The sequence below is a fragment of the Nannobrachium achirus genome, assembly GCF_963921795.1.
Source record: "Nannobrachium achirus genome assembly, chromosome: 12".
NCBI lineage: Eukaryota > Metazoa > Chordata > Actinopteri > Myctophiformes > Myctophidae > Nannobrachium > Nannobrachium achirus.
This window is the reverse complement of record NC_137832.1, coordinates 33172627-33197724: the sequence shown is the minus strand read 5'-3', so window position 1 is coordinate 33197724 and position 25098 is coordinate 33172627. Positions and strand designations below refer to the sequence as shown.

Here is a 25098-nt window from a genome sequence, read left to right as displayed (position 1 = left end):
TTTGGTTTACACAATCCTCCTCACTCATATCTCCATGTTTCTGTCTAGATATATCATATAATCTACATAGACTGGCTCATTACTTGCAGCCAGCTATGTGACGTTCTTTGTTTCACAATCTGGGAACCCATTCTGTAAAAAAGGAAATAAATATATATTTTCCTCCTTTTGTTTTTGCCCCTGGGGGGACCACCTCCTTTTTGGAGTAGAAACAGGAACTCGGGTTTGTCTCCTCCCCTTTCGTAGTCCACTTTTTCCCGGGTGCTTCTGTGTTTATTCCTTCTAACAACAACACTACATGTTTACGGCAGTGGTGCTGACAGACTCTGCTGTTAGCAGAATCTGTCTTGATTCATAAGTGTGTGTGTGTGTGTGTGTGTGTGTGTGTGTGTGTGTGTGTGTGTGTGTGTGTGTGTGTGTGTGTGTGTGTGTGTGTGTGTGTGTGTGTGTGTGTGTGTGTGTGTGTGTGTGTGTGTGTGTGTGTGTGTGTGTGTGTGTGTGTGTGTGTGTGTGTGTGTGTGTGTGTGTGTGTGTGAGAGTGTGTGTGAACCGGGGGTCAGCCAGGCAGCAGGCCCAGTGACTTTCCAAGTGGAGAGGAATTTAGGAGTGTGTGTGTGTGTCTGGGAGGGCAACATAACACAGGCAGGGATCGCAGGCAAAAGTATATTGGAGCTAAAAATGTGGACAGAAGTATTGAAGGGTTCCATATTTGATTAGCTATACAGACAAGTTACTGTAGAAACCCTTTTACTGATGTTTCAGTTTCTTAATGAAAAATGGATTCTGCAGGCTTTCGTGAAGGCTGTGTTAATAAAATGTGCCCTTTCTGCTTTACACACATTAACTTGGGAAGTTATGACACTGCATACTGGGAGTAGTTTAGGACTTTAATAAGCAATTTGGGGATACATTTTCACAATATACACATTAATTTAGCTCCTGGCTATGCATTGACTGCTACAAATAAAAACTGAAATTCTTATCAAGGGCTCTTTATTCAGGTTACGTCATTAGAAATCCTCTGTCCCTTTGGGGATTTCTTATATGCTGCAATCACTGCAAACAGCTATTGAATACAGTATGTGGCAAGAGCAAAGTCTTGACCAATTTCTTGGAAAATGTCTTGAAAAATCTTTACCAATGTTGGTGGCACTCCAGAGGAAAGCTCTGGGGTGCTTTTTGACTGACAGCTCTGTGTGTTTAATAGTCAGCCACCTGTATGGCTTTGGCCTGATGGATGCAGAGGCAATGGTAAAGGAGGCAGAGCAATGGAAGCAGGTTCCCGCCCAGCACGTTTGTGTGGAGAGTGCAGACCGACAGATCAGGTAGACAAACACATGCACGCATATGCACACCTGGCGGAGGCACACACACACACACACACACACACACACACACACACACACACACACACACACACACACACACACACACACACACACTTTTTGCCATGTGTGACATTTTTAAGCTGAATGAAAAGTGACAAACCGTACTGTTTGTTCAACAAACAGCAAGGTAAACAAGTTCACGCTGCAAAAAGGCCATGTTAATCTGCCCAAAACAAGCTGGAAAACAAAACATCCCTATCCTCAAAGTATGGATTAAGGGTTTAGTCTGTGAACATTGGTGGTTCTGACATTGATCCTGTGGTTGAGTACATGTACCGGTAGCTAAGTGCACAAGGTTGCCAGTGACAGACAAAGACATTTTAATGAGCCTTAAAGGTTTTTGGTCTGCCCTTGATTAACCACTTACAACCTGGCTTCTCTATTTAGGGCATGTCATTGTAGGTGAAATTTTACTATTAATATTACTTTTCAAATGGCAGATCTACAAGTTCACTACACATCACATTGCGATGCGTTATGATGCTTGCTGATCGGCTATTCATTTTATTAGTTTTTTGTTGTTGAGTGCATGTGTCACTTGTCTGTGTGCATATGAGAACCTACGGCACGTGTGCGTGTGGCTGTGTCCTTGTGCTATTGCACCTTTAGCTTGCTACATAACCACAGCCGCCGCAGATTTGCCGCATTCCCACACACCCTCTGGCTGGCCCCTCAGAGGGCGTTCGGTAATGTCTGTCTGCAATCGTTTGCTTCACTCCCCTTGGAGCAGCACACGCGGGGAAAACTGGCTGATCTGTGTGCCATCAGACATGCAGGGGTGTCACAAGGGGGGGGGGGGGGGACTGAGATACGAGGGCCCAAGGTGGAGGGGCCTTAATTATTATTGTATGCTTTAACTATTGAAAAATAGAAGATATTCAAGCTCACAGTGCGGTCCGGCCGCGCTGTGAGCTTGTAGATCTTTGAATATATGTAAATCTTTGAATATATGTATTTTTTAAGCGAACATTTGTAACACAAATTTTGCTTCTGTGGGGGGGGGGGGGGGGGGGGGGGTCAAATACATGTAATTCTAGGGGTCCTTGACATGAAAAGGTTTGAGCACCACTGACGTAGAAACATAGTTTTTTCTTGCACAAATGTTCACGATTTTCCAAAAATAGCAAATCTACGAGCTCACAGCGCGGCACTCTGAGCTTGTATATCTGCTATTTTTCAATAGTTAAAGTACCCAGGGCCCAGAATTTGGTGCGACACCCCTGCAGACATGTCCTAATTGGCCCTGCATCTGCTCTGGTCAGTTCTATGCGTATGGTTTCGAAATCTGTGTTGTTGTTGAGAAGCCAGAGGTGTGATGTCAGCCCTGTTCTCCCCAACCATTACTCCTGTCATCCACCCAATCAGTAATAGACTACTTTTGGAAGAGGCATTTATTTTTGTTTTTATTTTGTATTAAAAAAAATTATCTTTTCATTCCATAGCTTATGCAAGAGTAAAATATCACTATGGTCTGTTTCTCTGTTTTCAATGATTTTAATATTAAATATTTACATTTGCTATTGGTTCCTGGGCCAGTAATCCACTACCACTAAGAGAGTAGATGGACTGAGTTGTTTGAAGAAGAAAAGGAGATCTCATGAGGGCTAATCTGGTTAAATTAATGTTAAGGAAAACAATGGAACTCGGTGGTAAACAAAGACTTTGCTAGCCCTCTCTAGCATTTCTGGACCTCAACTGGAAACAGGACTTCTTGTAGCAATGCTTGAACTGAAAAGACTGCACAGTAAACGTGTGTTCCGTAATGCCAGTGTTGTCTTACTCTCGTTTTTCTAAGCTCACAATGCATTGCTCTGCGGTACGTTGTGAGTAGATGGGCTAATTCTGGTCCAGAGATTTGGTGTAGAGGGGGAAGAAATGAGGTGACCAAGTATAGAGTATCAGGGGGGTCCCCTAGGGGGTCCTCAGAGTTACTACAGGGGGACCGCCAAATCATTGTGTGATAGGATCATGAAGAAGCATTCCTATTTTGAGTGGAACATTAGCCAAAAATAGCAGATCTACAAGCTTACAGCGCCTCACGCTGCGAGGCGTTGTAAGCTTGTAGATCTGCTATTTTTGGTAAAGAGGCTTGTAGAGGGAAAAGAAGAGCAGACTAAGTATTTGACGGTTCAAGTGGTTAAATGTCTGAAAAATACACAAATCTATGAACATTTTTTATCTGCAACACAATCTTATACAATATGTAGAGGGGGTCCCTGCTTCTGCTAAGGGGTCCTTATCCTGCAAATGTTGAAGACCCTTGTGTTAGATACTTCTCTGGTATTGCTACTTCTGGACGTTGTTGTGTAGCGGTGCCAGTGCCATGAAGTTTGCCTTTTGCGTCAGCTGTCAGCCTTCCAATAAGTAATCGACTACTGTTGGAAGATGAGATGGATTCAGGCCAGATTGGAGCAAGGACTAGGAGAGAGAGTCCTTTTTGGATTGCTTTGTCTGTCTCTGTAATTCCATGTCATCATGGCTTCCTTAGCTTGCTCTTCCTTGGAAAAAGAGAACTCCACAGGGATTTAGCCTTCTATGACATTGCTGTCAGACGAAAAAATAAAAGGCATGCAAGAAGCCTAACAGCTACCTTTATGGAGAAAAGTTGTATTAACGTTCATTATTGAACTTTAGCCATATTTCTTGGGTGAGCAGTTTGTGAAAATAACAGATCTACAAGCTCACAATGTGTTGAAATGCGTTGTGAGCTTGTAGATTGTCTAATTTGTAGAAAAGATTTGGTGTAGAGGAAAATAGGAGTAGACCAAGGATAAACCCCAGGGGGACCTGGTCAATTAAGTACAGTATATAGGGTATTCTGTAAGGGGATAACGATGATACTGCCACCTTCAATAATAAATCATCAGGAAAATGATTACATCATTTCAACTTGGTTAAAAGTTGGCACATTAAACTAGATATATGAGGAAAATGATCATATGCATGAAAAACAATATAACAATAAAATCCTGCAAAAATATTTCGAGTGTATATATAGAATTTTTCCGACCTCTTTTGGGAAAGAAAGATCTGTCATGATTTTTATGGCAAGTAACAAGTTTCAGCTGTCAAAGGACCCTCATTATTATATGTTCACATTTAATCATTGAGCCAAGTTTAAGGAATACATTCCAAGAAATGTTTTATCTTCAGGACAAAATGAACCTATTTTTTCCCCTTGTAGATTTATTGGATTATATTAATTTACATCTGTGTTGTATCAGTTAAGTCCTTTTTAACCACACATAACTCTGGGTTTGTTAACATCTTTCAAGCTCAAAAACGTGTTGCAAGTGCAATGTGACGTGTTGTGAGTTCGGCAGATCGGCTATTGCCACTACTTGACAGAAAAACAAACTATATATTGTTGAGTTTAAGAGGTTAAAATATCAATGCCACCCTGACAACAGGGATTCCAATGGCCAGGTTTCCAATACAAGACTAAACAAGGCAAGTCATTACCATCACAGAGACAGAGAAATTAAATCACAGTGATTCTTTTGTGCATTTCTGCCAGCTAGGTTATAGTTTCCAGCAACAGAACCTGTCTCTGATCCAGTGTTGTCGACATGTTGATTTGGCCCAGGCACTGGCTAGCCTCACGTTGTACTGCTGTAGAATAATAACTTATGACTCTTCTATTCTCCTAAGCCCAATTCTGGCATGATGACATCCACTGCTTCATGTACTGGACCAGACCGTTGGTGTTTTGTTTGGTTATTCTATGGCTCATGTATGACATCATAACACAGCTGTTTTAGTCTGTTATTCTTATGTCATACAACAGATATTTGTATTGGCTATTGGACCATGTGCTGCTGTTAGTTGTATGTATGGCAGACAGAACAAATAACACTGTTCCTGTTATGATGCTTGTCTGAGTTTCTACGGAACTAGGCATCTGATGAACAATGTTGTGCAAGTTGACTTTCCCCCATTGTATACTGACGAACTTGTCACAATGTTATCATGCTGACGTTTTTGTGCGCTACAGAATATTCTGAGGAATGAGTTGAATAACTCTACAAAGCTCACAAAGCTCCTTCAAATGTTCTATTATTAAAGCACTATTTTTAGCTTGAATGACTACTTTCCATCAACTGAGAAAAAACCTACTTACCACAGTGCATAAATGTTTTCTTATTTATACATTTGAAAATGTCTAAGTCAAGAATACTTTGAAACACAGACAATGTTCATTGTCTTAACTTCTATGGACCTGCTCTTAGAAATGTCCCTTAATCACAAACTGTCCAACCTCATAGGTTATAATAACATATTACTAAGGGTTTAACGCTTAAACCCTCTGTACTTGGTCTGCTCTTTTTTTCCGCCCTCTACACAAAATATCTTGGAAAAAATAGCAGTTAACGTGTTGCAACGCACACATTGTTAATTATTTTTGTCAAACACTTCTCCCAGAATGGCGATGCTCTAGGGCACAAGTGGTTGTGGATTGGTTTTTACTTTTAAGTATATGTTTAGACAAAGCCCAAAGTACAGTAAAAATCCTAAAAAGTAACTTTTACAGTATAATCCCATATGCCGACTGATTGTTTTTCTTATGTTTCAGAACTATTCGCCCGGAGCATGTAGTGCGCACTGTGTACAAGGCGACGGGCTGCACTGACAACTCGAACCACCATGTGATCTACCTGGAGCATGTGGTTGTACGCATTACAATCACACACCCCCGTCGAGGGGACCTGTCGATCAACCTCACCTCCCCCTCAGGGACCAAGTCTCAGCTACTTGCCAACAGGTAAGACTCATCATCAGAGACCTACTGAATAGGTTCTTGGTCTACCTACGTTTTTTTTTTGTGCACTATCGTGGACTATGGTCACGCACGGACACACGCGACCACGTTAAAAGGTAAGGAAATCGGCGTCTAACCCGGAAAGTCGATTTTTAATCGACTTATATAGTTGACTGCCAGACTTTTCTTACCTTATAACGTGGGTGTGTCCATCGCACACGATCATGCAAGGATCGCATGCGACACGTGCACGCCGTTAGTGAACACAAACAAGTGCATGTGAATCCAATTCACCGTTCCCCAGTTAGCCTCAGCAGTGCTTAGTTAGAACGTAAACAAACGAAAGGACTACGGCCGAACAACAAACGGCTTCTTCCGGTTATGGGTTATGGCTTCCGGTTACGGGTTACCAGCCTAATCGGGAAGTAAACTAACTGGGAAATGCTGAGGAGCTGATCGGCGATCTGATTTTGGATTCTTTTTTATAAATTAAATCAAGTTAAATTCTCGGGCTTTTTCTCGGGAAGTTTAAATATGGAGATTTTACGAAGATGATGTATTTGCTGTGCGTGTTCTGTTTAGGTTGTTTGACCATTCCATGGAGGGCTTTAAGAACTGGGAGTTCATGACCACCCACTGCTGGGGAGAGAAGGCTGCCGGAGACTGGATCCTAGAGATCCATGACTCACCATCTCAGCTCCGTAGCCAGAAAGTACCTGGTATGGAATAGCTATTAACTGGGCTGCAGCTATCGATTGCTTTCTTGGCGATTATTCTATCGATTACCTTTTTTGATTAATTGAATAAAACAATATATATATATATATATTTTATACTAAATTGATTGGTCTGATTGGCCACTTAAGCCCTATTTAATACTTTGTATTCGCACAAAATAGCTCGCGACACATCACATTGTGACGCAGTAGATCTGCTATTGTTGCCCTATTCAGCTATTCTTTTAATTAAAATCTATTATCTATTACTGTTTGTTATCGATTAAATTGATTAGTTAAATTCACTGTTGTATCACTAGCTACTAATCTAGACTGCAGCAACAGTTTTAGGATATGGAACAGCGTCCACCAGACAAACAAACAAAACATTTTCCTGATGCCTTTTTTTGTGTGAAGGTAAGCTGAAGGAGTGGTCCCTGGTGCTTTATGGTACGTCCGTGCATCCCTACTCTACGCCCCTGCGCAGTGACAAGCCCCGCTCCACAGACCTGGTGGCACCCACCGACGAGGAGTTCACAGAGGAGTACAATGGTACGGAATGGAGGCCAGACAAACAGGTGCAGCCGCTGTAGCACCTGGTTGTCTTTATGTATCTGGCATCTGTGTTTTTCCATCTATCAAACACAGCTCTATGACGGATGATTTGTCTTTGTTTTCTTTCTCTTTTGCGTTTTCTTTTATTTTTATTTTTGTCCACATGACTCATATTTAGCTATGGCATTATTATTATTATTTCAGATGGCATGTTTTCATCATTTTACAGAATTGGTAGCAACATGACATCCATGGCACATACTGTACTTTGTCTGGATTATACTCTAAAACATTTACCTGTGTTAATTAATCTCTGTCTCTCTAGGCCCATGCGACTCGGAATGCAATGAGAATGGCTGTGAGGGTCCTGGACCCCATCACTGTATCAACTGCCTCCATTATTTCCTCAAGTTCAAGAACAATACCAGGTCAGATTCCACTCTAAGCATGAAATTGTAGTCCTCTTTTTGGAGGCTAACGGGGCACATTGCAATTTCCACAAACACTTGAATATCTCTATTAGAGTTCTCAAATTCTGCCCGAACCCGACCCGACGTTTAGGGTAGGGTAGGGCCTAAAATGTATGCTAATTAGTCGGACCGGGTAGGGCCTCGGGCCGGCCCAGTTAGGGCCGGGCTTAAATTTTCAGGCCCGTTGAGTACTCTAATCTCTGTTCTCCTCATGTTGCTGAATACCAGTGTTAAGTCTCCTAGTTTTACGTTATTAAGAGTGTGTGTGTGTGTGTGTGTGTGTGTGTGTGTGTGTGTGTGTGTGTGTGTGTGTGTGTGTGTGTGTGTGTGTGTGTGTGTGTGTGTGTGTGTGTGTGTGTGTGTGTGTGTGTGTGTGTGTGTGTGTGTGTGTGTGTGTGTACGATTGTGGGACTACATATTTATTAGTATTACACACATAGATGTTCGAAGTATCAAGGTGATGGGGAATAGTTCCTCTGTGTGTCTCTGTGCAACAGTGTTTGTTCCCGGATCAAAGTCTTTTGTAATTGCCTTTGTGTTGTGGGTCTAATAAAAGACGAGCTGTGCAGGTGCATGAAGGCAAGCTGGGAAGCTCAGGCACTGCCTTATCATTAGTCCACTTTAGAGATGCACTGCACTTCCATTGGGAGCAATTGATGAATGACGCTTGGAGGGGTGGGGCTAGAGAAGCAGAAGTGCTGTTTAATGTTCAGGTAATTACATCCCTCCTTATGTCTTTGATGGCCTTGACTAACTGGAGGGAAGGATAGTTTATGGGTGTGTGTTGTACTGTTGTCTCACCCACATAGAGAAATCCAGCGTGATACAAGGAGAAAAATGGCATAATGCAATGCTGTGTGCGTCTCTGACTCTGTGCACATGCCGTAGGCCTGAGTTTTACGTAGCTGTATGTGGGTGTCGTAAGCTTGTAGATCTGCTCTTTTCGGTGCCACCAGTGTGCAACTAAGTAGACTTAATGTGCTGCATGCGTGCCATATGTGGGAACATTTGTAATGTGTGAAAAAGTGTTAATGAGTGCAGGGCTGTGAAGTTATCCAACAGATGTGACACCTGTTCCCCATATAAGACAGACAATTACAGACACGCACACTTTCTCTCCCTCCTCTTACTGTAAGCACAAGCATACACTGCAAAAATCCAGTGCGTTCATTTAACTCTTTAGGGCAGGGGTCTTCACGTCCGGGACCCCTAGGGGGTCCTCAGAGTTACTTCAGGGGGGTCCACCAAATCTTTGTGTGATAGGATCATTATTTTCAATGAACAACTTGAACTCTTGCATCCCTATTCTGAGGAGAACTTCTGCGAGTCGTTGAGAGCCTGTAGATCGTCTATTTTTGGCAAATAGGTTTGGTGTAGAGAGTGAAAAGGTCAAATTTACTGAGTATCAGTGATTTGGTTAAATGTCTGAAAAGACTAACTAAAGATGAACACAAATCCAACATAGACTGATGACAGTGCTGTCATGAAATCAATGAAAATCTGCAACACAATTGTATACAGTATGTACCTGGGGTCCCTACTTTATCTCCCTCTCAGTTAAGGGGTCCTTGGCCTGAAAACGTTGAAGACCCCTGCTTTAGAGATTCCGGCCACTGATAGCAACTTGTATTGCACATCACTTGCACCCGCTATCAGCCCCGTCTTAAAGTTTGATTCACAAAAGATATTACGCTAATGATATGGGAGCACAAACACACCCATAACATTTTGCAGCTGAGTGCAATTTGCCCTCGTTTTGCATCTGATTGCAATTATCTATGTGGCAAAGTATAACTAAATGGTGGCTTTACGCTGCACTATTTATTTGTGTGCTGAATACTGATGCATCTTTGACGGTCACTGAGGAGTTTGTAGAACTGTTGCCAAGGCATTAAGTAAGCTTAACATAAGCCTTAAAATGGACAATGCCAGTGTACAAAGAAAAACATGTAGTTTATATTAGAGCCAATGCACTCAACCGAAGAGTTTTTGTAAATATGTACACAGCTTACTTTGCCACAATTAAGTCCACTGGTTGCACACTGGCTTCATCATAGAACGCACAGCTGTGCACCATAGGCACGTTGAATGGCTGTTAAATGTAATGTATGTAAACCTGTCTTGTTTTTGTTCCCTTGTGTCAAATGTTTGTATACAGTATATGTTTCGCATACATGGCTGCTGTGTCGCAAGACAATTTTCAGTGTGAACTGACAATAAAGTACTATATCATATCATATCACTAAATGCTTGGACCCTAGTACAGGCTGAAAGCTGCTGTCCACTCGACAACGTATGAATTACAAATAAAATACTGTATACTAGCGTACACCATTCCTGTTTAGTTCTACACCTGAAATCAAAAGCCTAAGGACATTACCCTAAATTTGATGATGACCGCATCTGCGCCTTTCAGCGTTAGGAGCATGCACCCATGTACAGACAAAAAGTAATGTGGCATTTTGGTCAATCGGCCCATGACCTAAAATTAGTTTGACACACCTGTAGTAGAGGGTTTAAATATCTGCTCACGAGCATGATTCCTTCGTCTGGTTATAATAACTGCTGCCGTGATCACTTGAAAGTCAGGGCGTGACAGACCGTATACATGTGCTTCAGTTACCACCAACTCTTTGAAGACGCCAATAACTTTCACTGGTGTTGGTGTTTTTGAATTGGATTTCTTTCTTTTTTTGGGCCAAATATGTACCTCTATATAAAAATGTGCAAAAGGTACTGGTGCACTGAGATGGTATTTACTTGGCAGTGCAATAAAAGTGTGCATTTCACCCTTTTCTTGGTGCTTTGAGAATGAAGTGGCATCCATAATAAGAACACTGGATCGCAGTGGAAACAAGCCGATGCCTTTTCTGTGATTTGTATACATTTTTGCATTTTTTATGATTGCACTGAGTACTTTTAAAGATGCCAATGAAGTGTTTAATCAAACAATAACTTTAACAATAACTATAAATGTATAGTTTTAAAACTTGTTTTCGAGAGGTTGCTGGAGTTTATGGTTATCATTCCTGGTGTGGACAACCCTTTAGCTTTAAACACTTTACTTTTGCTTCGTTTGAGCAGCTTAACATTAAAGCTGTGCAATCCTTTTGTGAATTTGCCCCTGACAGTGTAAAATAGATGGACCCTTTACACCTTATCACTCAGATGATTCTCCCAAAAAATGTTAACCTGCTTTTTCCCCTCACCATCACCGCACCATCTATCCCTAACACACTCTCTCTTCCATTCCACTCCATTCCACTCTCCTTCTTATTGTATCTGTCTGTCTCTTTTCTAGGATGTGTGTGTCTGAGTGTCCCAGTGGGTTTTTCCGTGACGACAGGAAGCGCTGCAAGAAGTGTTGGTCGTCATGTGAGACATGTGTTGGTAGCCGCAGTGACCAGTGCACCACCTGTAGGGTGGGGTACCACCTCAGCGAGGGTTCCAACACCTGCGTTGCCAGCTGTGCGGACGGGTTCTTCTTGGAACATGGTGCGTTGCAGACTTTAATGCCAGCCATACAAACCTATTAATAACTCTTTAATTACTAGAATTAAAACATTGTCTATAGCCTTGTTCTGACATCAATATCAACCCAGCTCGGCAGAAGGATATAGCTGACCTGTTCTGACATCACAATGTTGTTGCAAATTAATTCTGTGCTTGTCCCTTTTATGCCCATAATATGGAGATCCCTGATGTCACCAATATCATCCCAGCTCAGCAGAAGGATGTAGCTGACCTGTTCTGACATCACAATGATATGCTATATCCCGTAGCTATATCCTTCTTCTGAGCTGTGGATGAGTTGTTGTCGATGTCAGGACAGGTCAGTGGAAATGAATTCTGTCAGACGTCAGTCATATCCATATTTGGGAAAATATGGCCACATCTTGTCCAACTTAAACAACCAACCGCAAACGCGAGTCTCACTTGCAAATTAAATGAAGTCTCATGTGGTCTATGACATCAAACATCTATGTCAAACGTCAGTCATCTCCATATTTGGGAAAATATGGACACATCTTGGCCACATTTTGTACAACTTAAACAACCAACCAGGTCTGTGCATTTTATTTGGTCAAAGTTGATCCCATGCCGGAGCGTCAGCGCTCGCCCAGCAGTCTGCACGTGCCCATGTGCCCTTTAGGGTGAGGTCGCTTCTCGCCCTTAGGGTGTCTTATTGGTATATCTGCTATTTTTGAATTTTAAGATCTAAGATAACACAGATGCTTTCCCAGTTTTGATGGGTTAACAATCCTCTGCATTATTTGAGAAGTAAACAGTTTTGGAAATAATTATTACATTTGTTTTCAACATCAATGGGCTTTGGTTTTATTGACTGTGATGACTGACTTGGGCCCCAATTACTGAACATTTTAACCATAAAATCTGTTCTATTCTCTACACAAACAAAGTTCCTCACTGAAAACAAATCAATTTGATTATGAATTGAAAACAATGCCCCTTTCACTGCCGATGCTTTTCACAGAAATATCTCCATTTCCCGTGGAAAGAAATAAAGAAATCAACTTCTATATCTTTGTGCAAAGCACCTTGTATTTTCAAATTCTGGGAAGTAAAAACACTCTAAAGGGTAATTCATAGCACTAAGAATTTTCTCTGCAGCGTTTTAATTCACTAAATGTATGCTCTGTTCTACGATGCTGTGGCACACCAAAAATAGCAGACATACAAGCTCACAACGCGTCACGGATGCAACGCGTTGTGAGCTTATTTTTTAGTTTCGACTTGCGACACAGTTGTATAATGAAGTAAAAATGTTTAAATCAGTTGATTGTCACAAATCTTTGCTCTGAACTAGGCTTTAGTCTCCCCCCTAATTCAGAATTCAGAAACACAATCCTATTTTCATGATGCAACATATGTCATGATTCATAGGGAATGTTCTACAGCAGAGGCAATGCTTGGTGTGTTCTGTGACAGTCTATGAGAAGTAAAACTGCTATCCATATAGATTTAACTAATTAAGCCCTATATGCGTTGTTGTAAGATAAATAGTGACGATATCCACAAGGTGAAAGCAGTTTATTTTTCTTTGGGGTGTGGGGGGGAGGGGGGGGGGGGCATTTTCTAATCCATGGCTCTACTGAAGACAATTCAATTGTAAAATATAATTTTACATTGCCAAAGCAAGTTTCAAAACATAATAAAAAAACTGTTGAAAATGGGGATACAGTTGTGCAAAGCCTCAAAGGTGTATCAAGCCTCAAAGGTGTATCATGGCATATAGTCTAACCTTGCTTTGAAATGTTCATACTCTGCACTGCTGTCCGTCCTCACGGCTACTGCAGTCTATTTTACAGTATAATACATTCCTGAGTCCCTGACCATCTATTCACCCTTACCCTCGCTGTTCCCCCATCTCCCTTCATCCCCTCCTTCATTTTGAATGTGACCAGACTTCTGGTTCATATTAGTCACTGTGTATGACTTGACTGACCTTCCGTCTTCCAGATTCCAACATGTGCAGGAGATGTCCTGAGAACTGCAAGAGGTGCACCACCTCGAGTATCTGCACAGAATGTAAACCAGGGATGAGGTAACTTAACTACTTTCAACCCAGCATCTCTATTTTGGGCATGTTATCATGGGTGGACGTTGTAATTCTCTTTACAAAATTGATTATTTGAGCAGGAAGGCGGGGAGCATTCCAGGGGGTCAACAGCAAAATTAGGAACAGTTTAAACATATGAGCCCTTTTGAAATACTTTTTTTTTCAGCTTTTTTAATGTAGAAAGATCTTGACAAATGTTGAACATCTACTCTTATGGGGGTGGCCGGCACAAAGCATTTTTAAATGGGAATATACGACATTATACATCAATTTGGGGTCCTTGACATGAAAATGTTTGAAAACCACTAGCATACGCTACACATTATCCCATTTCCAGACACACACCAACATGAAGGTAGGATTCAACCGATAGCTGAATCAAGCACTTAATTTGTTCCCATTGAACTCTTAACTGTCATGCCATTCACTATGGCAGACAGCTGACCTATGCCTTCTAACAGCTGTTTGAAATATAGTTGTAAATTAATAAATGTTTTACAATGTATGATTTCCATCAGAATGTGGTATTTTGGCTTAACCTGAGCATTATTTTGCACCGTATCTATCAAAACAAATGCAACAGAATCATTGATACAGTGGGACAAATGCTGACATGGTATCCTATAGCGTATAGCCCCAAAAGGCCATATATAGTGCATAACATTGCATAGTACTACTTGTGTGAGTGTCCAGTCAAAGCAATAGGAATTCATGTAAAACTTTTTTTAAAACTGTCGAGTCCAAAGCAGTAGGAGTCTTGCTATACTCAGCTAGTGTGTGTTTCTCTTTGCGGTTTGGGTTAGCTTTTTAAACCATTGAATCCAAGGGTTCTAAAACCTTTTCCACTTTGGACTTAAAAAGTAAATTACTGCAAGTTTTACCCTGTGACCCAGGCATATTAAAAAGAAGTCCTTGTACTCTTGTCATGTGGAGACCCACAACAAGTAAACCTGTGGCCGGTTTTAACTTCTAACCTGAATTTTAAGAGCCCCTGATCTGAACCAGGCAGTCATCTATTCTGACGTGCCCAAGTTCATTTTCTGGCCACTTCCACGGCAACCTCTTTAAACCACAGTGACCGCACTTGACCTGATACGGGATAGGGCGTTGCAGAGTGCTGGGATTCTTGATAGGTCATGAAGGAAGCACTTGTGAAACATTTTTGATACATTGTAGTCCTGAACCCAGCCCGTAGTCAGAGACGGAGCTGTGGGACACATGTGGATAGTAGTCTCCAAGCACCGACGAGACCACAATAAGACAGATGCACGTACTGTACACACACATGCACTCAGACACAATGTCTCCCCTCTCCAGTTCAGCACACCGTTTATGGTTGGTGGGGAGGAGAGGAGGAAGTGAGGACCAAACCAGACCCTTTCTGGGAAACATTAGCTAACACAGCCCAGCTGGTTTTCAACTCAGCATAGAGTCAGCACCAACCTGTCCTCACTTTGACTTCTTAGAAATGGGTTTATAACCTCCAACCCTGCTCTCTAATGGACTTTTGCCCCTCCATTTGACATTGTAAAAATAGTGTTTATTTAAGTCTAAGAGTGTACAAAGGTAAACTAAATGGCTCCATTTAGTTACATTTGGTTACATGATTTGTACACCCTCTGTGTTACAAATGGATAACTAAGCAGCAAGGATTTTAATGTATGAGTTAAAATAAATGCACTTTTAAGTGCACAAGTACATAGATACCTTAAATTAAACTGCCTGATGGTCACATTCCTGATCCTAAATATTGTCCTGGCCACCCACACTAAGTATCATTGGAGCTAGAGTTGGGTTGTTTTCCTACAAGCGTTATCTCAGAGCTTAGTGATTAACTTCTACTTGGCTGCAATTTCCAGATTTACTGTAAATCACTACTACAAATCAGCATGATGGCTTATAATTCAGCAGTAGTTCTCCCTTAAAGTGTCATTTGTCAGGTTCCTTTTTTTCTTTTTAGTTCTTTAGTTAATTAATTGAAGTCCATTTCCGCCACTAAATAATATAGTTAATAATTTATTGAGTTTCTTTCCCCGCAATTCTGCCTTTATATTTCACTGCAGTTGTAAGGGGAAAAGAAACTCATTCTGTCTCATTCAAAGACATACAATATTATTTTAATCAGTGATGGAAACCTTTTTGGATTAACAAGTCCTGTTGATTTAGAATAGAACATCCCTATTTTAATCACAAACAAGTTTGCTGCTCTTAAAGATAACGACTTACAGTTAAGCCCTATGTATTTCATTTTCTGGGGTTCCCCCGGGCTCTAAGTGGCCCCCTCCTTTTTACACTTCTACACCAAATCTCTTTGCTGAAAATAGACAATTTGCTAGCTCACATCGTGCTGCATTGTGAGCTTGTAGATGTAGATCATCGAGCATCAAGGTTACGTGCCGCCTCTGCCAGTCCTGTGTGAAAGGCTCGTAACTGTATGCATGACATTGTTTGTGTCCAGTCTCCAAGGAAACAAGTGTCAGATGACCTGCGACCCAGGAACTTATTACAATGGCCATAGAAGGACCTGTGAGCCCTGCCATCGGGCGTGTGCCACCTGTGCAGGTACAGAACGTCTTATTGAATTATTACTTACTTTATAATTTGTTGCACAATGGTGTTTCAAAGGAATATATATATATATATATATATATATATATATATATATATATATATATATATATTGATCTGATCTACAATCTTACAATGTGCTGCATCTTTTTCTTTTTTTGTATATGATGTATTTAGATATGGCCAAAATATTGATAGATTATTATTTTTATTTTTTATAATCGATTAAATCAATTAGTTGCATTGATCACATGGTAAGCTTGTTTGCATCCTGTCACAGGTACAGGGATAGAGGCATGTACCAAGTGTGCAGAGGGATACTTGCTAGAGGAATGGAGGTGTGTGACAACGTGCAGTGCTGGCTACTACCTGGCAGAGCAGACCTCAGAGGGTGGACAGGTGCAACGGTCATGCAAGAAGTAAGTGTCCTCCACCACAAGATGCCCTGTCCACACAGGCTCTCAAGACACTTACATGATTCACATACATACACCAGTACAGTTGACTGTGACATATTAATGTTCCAATTGTCTAGCCTAAATTGCTCCTGATGTAACATTAACAATCTCTGTTTAACCATATTTATGTTACACTATTATAGGTTATACATAAAATATATATATTTAGATCAGAGAGAGAAAGAAAGTTGAAGAAACCTCTTATCCACGGATGATTATGTATTCTGTTCCAATTAAATATAGTTTTATCAAGCCTCTGTTCTGGCAGCTGAGTAGGGCAGTTCCACAGTCTAATCATTTCACATCTCTGCCTTGTTGTGCTCATCCAACAATTTAGCAGCTTCACTAACTCTTGTCTACAAACACTAAATTCAGTTAACGTTTTTAAATTAGCATGTGGGGTCACAATATACCGGTAGTCTACCACAGCTTTACCCTGTGTAAAAATAGACGTGAAGTTATACTTTTCCCCATGTTTATTTACCCCTGTGTCTCATACAGTCTAGGTATCTATATCAACATAATCTTTCATATCTGCAATACGACTATTTGAGTCATCACACATATAAACAGCTTCTACATTAACTGTGGATATCAATGCTAATATACTGTGTGTAGATGTCAATCATGCTCTTAATGTGCTCATGACATCAACCAACTTGAACTGAGAGGTTTCAGGCCTCCAAGCTAAAATAACCAATACATTTTTCTCTTGGGGATCAGAACCAACCCTGTGACCAAAATAAATGTCTGTCAACCCCTAAATTAGCTCAACCTCAACTCGGCAAACCTGTGTTGTGTCAAATCCTTGGCAGTATTGGCATATTTCCTGGGTTCCCTTGAACCATCAGTGAACTTTATTTCCAAAAATGAGAGACTTGGATATTATTCTTACCATTATTCTTACCATTAACCGATCTACAAGATCACGTATCACATCTAGATGCGATAGATCTGCTTTTGTCAAAACTATTGTGACGTTTGATTTTGTCCCTATTTCTGTGTGTAATAGTGTAACCCAAATTCTTAGTGAGAGATATAGTAATACAAAGTAATATTCTACAGACTGATGACACTACCAAATCTGCACCCATAGGTGTGACCATAGCTGCTATGAGTGCACAGGGCCTGGTGAAAGGAATTGCAGCAGCTGTGTCAGTGGCTACAACCTGGAGGCCACATCTTGTGTGGTCAGCACCATCTGCAAAGATGGTGAGTTATCAGCTTTCTGTTCTGTTCTTGACTAGCATCTGGAAATTGAATGAAACCCTTGTTCAACTGGTGTATTGGATCCGATATAAGCGCCCCCCGAAAAAACATACTTTATCCTACATGTACATATTGTAAGGCATTTAAAGAATAACATCAATGTAATTGTAATTACATTTTACAGTGAAATAAATTAATAACTATAAACTTTGTTAAATGGGGTCCCCCAGGGCTCTGGGCTTGGCCCAATCCCTTTTCCCCCCTCAATAGTATACCAAATATCTTTGCCAAAAATAGCCAATCTACAAGCTATTGTTGAGCTTTTAGATGGGTTATTTTCCAATGTTCATGTGGCTGGTTAATTTATCTATTTATACAATACCGCTGAGTTAAAATAACACTGAGGATTTTACTGTGTAGATCAAGTGTGCTATAGGGTGTGCCAAATGTAGTTCTAAGAGTGGCCATTTCTTGGGTCAACACAGCCTTACACAGGTGTTCTGATTGGAGTAAAGCATTAGTTCTATTAATCAAACAATTGAAACACCTGTGTTTTTACCCAAAAGATGGCCGCTAAGGACTACAATTGCGTCACCGTTGGCACACACTATAGGCCTAAGTTGTAGATGGATCTCCACACGCTTTCAGAATGCACTGCTTAAATGCATGCTATTTTGCATTCCTAATTGAATTGAATTGTCCCTAGGGCAGCTGCACAGTGGCTGCCAAAAGGGAGCTTTGGTGTAAAATAACAGCAGAGAACACAATGTTCTCGTCTTTCATTTTCAGCTTTTTACTAACAAACTGCTCACTGATCTGATATGCTCTGCTCTGCAAAGTGGCTCAGTCGTGTCTGTCCAACTTTGTCACTATTTCTCTAAAGGTTTGATTGATTGCTTGAAGACTTATATTGAAGTTTGCATAGGAAAAGGTACAGTTTCATGACAGTACAGTTCACTGGTACATGGTCAACTAAAAGGAGACCCTACAGTAGTAAGCTGTTCAGCTTATTTACACAGGAAACCTTCATGTATCTCATATAACATTGAATGGTTCCATTCAAGAGTACTAATTAAATGGTGTAATTGGTTTTGACGCACGGGCTGGCGCACTCACACCGGCACACACTGCCAACATATTCTTTACGTCTCTTTAAGAAGAATATTATTTCATTATCTGCTTTTCAACAGCTTCCTTGTGCTTTGTCTTATCTTCTCAACACTGGCTTGTCTGCTTTACTTTACACTACTGCACTCACTCTATTTTCATTGCTGCATGCTTTATTGAGCCAGTCTTGATTAAATTGTGCATGTTTTGGCATTAGGAAAGGCTATTTTAATACAGCACATTTGCTAATTTAATGTGGTTCATTTCCTATATACTGTATATTACAGACTGGTCAAGGTGATGATCTGGTTGTTAACAAGGTTACTAACAAGGTCCCAAATTCCTGGTTTTTGTCTTTACTCTGACCTTTTCACTAAAACGCCCATTAACCTTACCAGTCTGTGATACATTTCAGGATAAGAATATTTCTCCTGTGTGTCCTTTCTGGTCATGTTGACTATGATGATGGATAGCTTTACCTAGTCAATGTGCACCATCAGTCTGTTTATCACCAGTTATTTTTTTATTGAAAAAAAAAAGTGAGCTTATATTGTCACTGTCGTGCAGAAATCTTATGTCCATATTTCATTTCAATGCACTATTTTATACTTGGTCATTATGCCAGACCACAAAATTATAAATGTCTCGATAGAAGAGCTGGGAGACCAAATACAACCACCACTGTTATGTTGGTTATATTGTATTAGCATACTCTATACCATACAGATTGGTCAAAATAAAATAAAAAATCACTAAGAAAGTTATATAATGTAGCTTTATGCTCCCAATATTTTATTATCACAATATTTTGGTCATGTTTTGGCCCTTTATCAGATCTGAATGCCCGATGAAGCTCACACTTTTACTGGTAACTGTTTAGTGCAGTTGGCAACAAGACTGCTTAAAACTTCATTCTCATTGCAGACTGGTGGTCCACTTCAAATATTTTCAACCCATGCAAAACTACCTTTTGACTTTTTGAAATCAAACATCTGTTGTGTGACGTTTGTCCTCTTACTGTTTCTCTTTTTTTCCCCTCCCAAATCTGTTTTCCCTTTTTCCTGACATGGATCCAATCATTCCTGCGGGACTACGATCGTTTTTCCCACCTCGATGAACATCACAACTGTGATTGGATCCTCAAAACTCTTCCTGTCACCTGACCCCTCTCCTGACCAATCACATGGCTCTGCCTTTTGCTCCTGACCAACCTATGATGGTTCTACACTGTGTATGCAACCTTGTTGTTGTTTTTTTCCTCCCTCCTCCTGCCATTCCCCTTTATCTCTTCTTTCTGCTCTATGGAAAGCAAATGAAGAATCTTGGGCGGAAGGCAGTTTCTGTGTGCTCGTAAAAAAGAACAATCTCTGCCAGAGGAAAGTGCTGCAGCAGCTCTGCTGCAGAACGTGTTCGCAAAAGGGGTGACAGAACGTCCTCGGCGGGCACAAGTGGGGGGCGTAACCGGATGCAGGGGAACAGGGGGCACCCCTCTTCCTCAAGCCTCTCAGCCCACACATTCATAGTCACATAATTTATAAGAGAATCTGTGCCTCTTTAAGGGACTGCATCGGAGGTGCGATGACAGGACTACAACAAACCTACCTTTTTTTTCCTGTAGTGGGACATGCGCACGCGGTCAGGGTGTAAAGTGACTGGGACTTACTTCAAGAGCAAACAAGCAAACAAAAGCAAAAGTGAAACGGAACACACAAATGAGCAAAAGTGTCGGTATTTTGTGACCAAAGCATCGATGCCAAAATAATTGTACCTTCTATTTTTGTTGTTGCCTGTGTAGGGTGTGTAGCTACAGTAAGCAGGAGCCATTCAGCCAGTGAATCTCTGGTTACGTCTTTGTGCATTTTTCATTTTGGCTCCTGTTCCTCCTCTGCTATCCAATATCAACGATGCACATCGATTCATGTACATTAGGAAAGGCCCCAGTTTGTCTGTGTGTAAATAAACAACAATCCATACATGCAGGTCATTATACACCTTATGCAGATAAACATGCATGCATATACACACACACACACACACACACACACACACACACACACACACACACACACACACACACACACATACACACACACACACGGATATCTAATGTATACATAAACTCAAACAGACACTTAAATTATAGTCCATGTGTTGGCTTGAAAATAACTTCTCGTCAAGCGACACCACCGTACCACGGAGTATGAATTAGGATTTACAGTGGCACCATATACAAACTGATGCACATGACTGAACAAAATCACCTCAGTTTGTGAAGCGCGCGTGTGTGGGTGTGAGTGAGAGAGAGCTTGTGTGTGTGTGTGCGTGCGTGCATGATTGCGTGTTTTTGTCTCTATTGGTGTGGGGGAGGGGGAGGCCAAGGATCCTTGATGTAAGACCAGACAGCATTGATTCATTACTGTGGAACTATTAAGCACATCAATAGTCATTCCTTCCGGATCTTTCTGTATGGAGTAATAAACCTGGCAGTGAGTGGAAATTACTGTGTTAGTATGGATGCACCAATACCCTTTTTATTTTACTGCCAATAATGATTCACACTACTAAAAGGTTTAACCACTTAAGCCAGTGGTTCTCAAATATGTTCATGTCAAGGACCCCCACATTGATATGTACTGTATTTGGTCACAGACCCCCATTTGAAAAGAGTTTGTGTCAGCGACCTTATAAGCGATTAGCTAAACACTAAAATAGGGCATAAGTGTTTAAAACTGTTTCTCATTTTGCTGTGGACCTCCTGGGACCCCCTTAAGGACCCCTGGGGATCCCTGGAGGTTCATGTGGTTAAACATTGTTATCATGTACTGATCCAAACAATTACCACTGATGAACAATCCACACTTGGATGATTAGTTTGCAGTTGTTTGATCAAACAATTGAGGTATAATCCCTATCCCTCCATTAGAGAAAATGGAAGATCCTTGTATGTGTGAAAAATATATCAAATATATCACGTGGCTGTTGGCAGAAGTTCCACAATACATTTTTCAGCCGGCTAGTATTGGTGCATCTCTATATTTTCAAACAAAACTTCTAGGAGTATATAAGATTATTTTATTGTAATGGCGGCGTATACCAACTGAAGTATTGCTCAACATATCTGGTATGGAGGCTCAGCGATCACAAAAACAAATGTTTTCATTTTAAGTGTGTTTCATTTGCTGGTTGTGATCTCTAAAGCCTGATTTATACTTTGTCGTAGGATGGGCTCACATGGCAAAAATAGCTGATATGCAAGTTCACATCCATGACATATTGTGAGATTTTAGATCTGCTATTTTTTACATGTGACACAGTCGGACGACAGAATATTAAGCATAACAGGTAGACAGATGAGGGGGGGGGGTTGTTCTATTCACTTTCATCTCAGTTTGTTCAGGAAGTAGATTAAAAATTCCAATATTTAAACTTGCTTCACAGGAAGAGTAGTTATAGTAATAAGACATAATTAAAATAATAATAATGCCTTATCAATAAAGTATAGAGTTCGATCGTGAGTGAATGGTCACCCTGGTGTAAATGTTTCAGTATCAAGAGCAGGAAAAGGGATTTAAGCACTACAGGGGTATGTTCAGGTTTCATATTCATGTTTTCTTTCTGAAATGTCAAACATTGAGCCTTTATTGTACAAAGGCACTTCGAATTGCTCTCACCCATGCATTTTTGGGCGAAAACTGGGGTGTTGCAGCCCCCACAACAAAACAAGCTTCAGATGTGTGGCTTTGGATCAGGGTGTCTGTCTGTCTGTCTGTCTGTCTGTCTGTCTGTCTGTCTGTCTGTCTCTGTCTGTCTGTCTGAATCTCAGAACCTTTCAACCTATGGAACTCCAAGGTTCCATTCGTCTGGTACTGGATTCCAATAAAGAACAACAAAATGTTTAAGATTTTATTCTATTTGTGTGGGTTTTCACTCCTGCAGCTTGAGCAATTACAGTATTAGATGAATTGTTGTACTGTTGACTGTTTATGGTTCTTGATGATTTGTAATAAAAATTGATGAATCCCTTTTTTTGGTTAACAAAAACGTATTTTTGGTCATTGTTTAAGATGACTCAAATTGACTTTTAGATTGTGTGGTAGGAAGCACGCATTCACCCCTCTCCTCCTATGAAAACTGTTTTATTGTGTACCTGTGATATACCTGACAATGCATTATTAATGTTACTCAAAGGCCTAGTTTTGAAAATCATTTTTTTTACTTAAATGTTCATATTAAAATGTTTAATCTGTTCACGCTTTTTTCTTTATATTTCTTATTCATGATGTGACTCATTTATGAGTTAGTGTTACATCCCCAATTTGAATTTAATTTTCATTATTTTTACAAAAAGAAATTGCATAATGTTAGTCATGTATTCTAGAACAATGGTATTGGGCACAGAATATATTCCCATTTCCACACTCAAACCAAAGAATCTGAGCGGCATTCCGTTACAATTTTAAAACAAAGATGAGGGTGAGACTGGAGTTAAAGGACAGGGGTTCATATTTTAGATTGTAATTAGAGAAAATAGATGAGTGTTAAAATGTTTTCATTTACTGCTTTCCCTATCGTCTTAGCGATTTTAACGATTTAGATTTCAGTGGGTGGGGGCATGCGTCCCAAGTGGCTAAATATGTATTTTTAGACCCAAGAAGCCCATTCCCAAGATGCTCCACAATATTTCATGTGCAGATGTGACTTTCATGTGCTAGTAGTGTTACTGAAAATAGTAATAAAGAAATCGCCTGCTTATTGTGTCTAAAAAGACATATTTAGCCACTTGTACGCATGCCCCAAACCACTGAAATCAAACTCGCTATAATCGCTTGAACGATAGGAAGCAGTAAATTAAAACATTTTAACTCTCCTTTTCTTTTCTCTAATTACAATCTCAAATATGAACCCTAGTTGTAAAAAAAACAAAGTTGTCCTTTAAATATATTAAATTAATAAATACAAAAACACCTCTCTACAAGAGGCTGAATACATTTCACACTATTAAATTCTGTACCTACTACCTAGATACTGTATAAGTACAGTATCTATCTAGGGATGGAGGAGGTAAAGAATTGAGATTCAGGTACGTGGATAATGTCCTCCATCACAAGGTCGGTCCTTTTTTCCATAACAGAAGAAAGCTTGAGTTGAGATCCCTGAGGGATGCACTCCATTCTTCTCCTTGTGGAGTCAGAAATGTCTCTTTTTGCTGAGTAGAGGAATGCTGCTTTCTGTCCCTTAAGGAGTTGGCTCCCTCAGTGTGTGTGTGTGTGTGCGCGTGCGTGCGTGCGTGCGTGCCTCGCGCGCACAAAATGCATGAGTGAGTGAGAGGGAGGGTGAAATGCAGTATGTGTATAAGCGAGAGTGTGATGGTGCACATTCAGGGTCTGTTTGAAAGGCTGCAGCCCAGCTCGGCTGAATGGGAAGCTTCTGTCTCTTGTGTTTGTACACAAAAAAGCTCTTTTGTTTTGAAAAGAACAATCCGTTTTTTCAGAGAAAGCCAGAGACAAGATCCTTGCCACTGCCTTGAAGTATTCACACACACATCATACCACCTCTCCCCCACCCTCAGCTAAAATCCTTTTGATACAAAGGTGGCAGGGGAGCAGGAGAGCTGTAAGAGCTCTTTCATAATGCTGCCATGTGTCCAAGCTGGATCATTTGAGCTTTTGCGTCGACTTGGAATACGAAAGATGATGTACAGACACACAGTGCTGTTTATGTATATTGAGAGTGAAACCAATGCCGGAATAATTACCATTGTGTGCTAGGCATTATGTTTATATTCATAATGTAACGGCTCAATTGTACTTAAATCCAGCCAGTTTTAAAACCATGAAAAACTATTTGAGTAGATTTTTTTCTGTTTCTGGTTGTAGGCACAATGTGTTTATTGTAGTTTGGAGGGGTTGGGTGGGGAAGTCTGTTTTCATTCAAGTAAGAAAAATCCCCTTTACCAACCATTTTAACCACAATTAAAACAGTAGGAGCTTGTTTTGAATAGATTCTGAATGTTTTCATGTTCAAAAACCATTTCGATGGTGAAATGTTTTTTTATATTTAATTGCTGTTCACTGTCATTGTCCACAGGACAGTATATGAGTCGACACGAGACATGTCACTTGTGTGATGCCACTTGTCAGCAGTGCATGGGTCCTGAGAGAGAGGACTGCACCAGCTGTCCCCAAACAAGGTGAGACTTAGCAATGATTTATCCAGTCACATCATCAGTTCATCGAGTCCAAAGGGAAGCACGCACATCTCAACTATAAAATTGACAGGTGCTGAAC

The 25098-nt window shown here is 40.6% G+C and overlaps 1 protein-coding gene across 3 annotated transcripts in view; it reads left to right on the top strand.

Annotated features, from left to right (window-relative positions):
* Window positions 1-23058, top strand: part of pcsk5b (proprotein convertase subtilisin/kexin type 5b) — a 77632-nt gene extending 54574 nt beyond the window's left edge. For 2 of the 3 annotated variants that reach the window (XM_080739581.1, XM_080739579.1), the window contains 11 exons: window positions 1208-1325; window positions 5962-6150; window positions 6730-6866; window positions 7281-7415; window positions 7744-7846; window positions 11190-11383; window positions 13370-13454; window positions 15928-16031; window positions 16318-16456; window positions 17592-17707; window positions 20121-23058. In XM_080739581.1, coding sequence (XP_080595707.1) covers window positions 1208-1325; window positions 5962-6150; window positions 6730-6866; window positions 7281-7415; window positions 7744-7846; window positions 11190-11383; window positions 13370-13454; window positions 15928-16031; window positions 16318-16456; window positions 17592-17707; window positions 20121-20236 — 1436 coding nt within the window. In that variant the 3' untranslated portion in view covers window positions 20237-23058. The remainder of the gene's footprint in view (window positions 1-1207; window positions 1326-5961; window positions 6151-6729; window positions 6867-7280; window positions 7416-7743; window positions 7847-11189; window positions 11384-13369; window positions 13455-15927; window positions 16032-16317; window positions 16457-17591; window positions 17708-20120) is intronic. The other variant, XM_080739580.1, reaches the window with a different exon arrangement.
* The last annotated feature ends 2040 nt before the right edge of the window (window positions 23059-25098 follow it).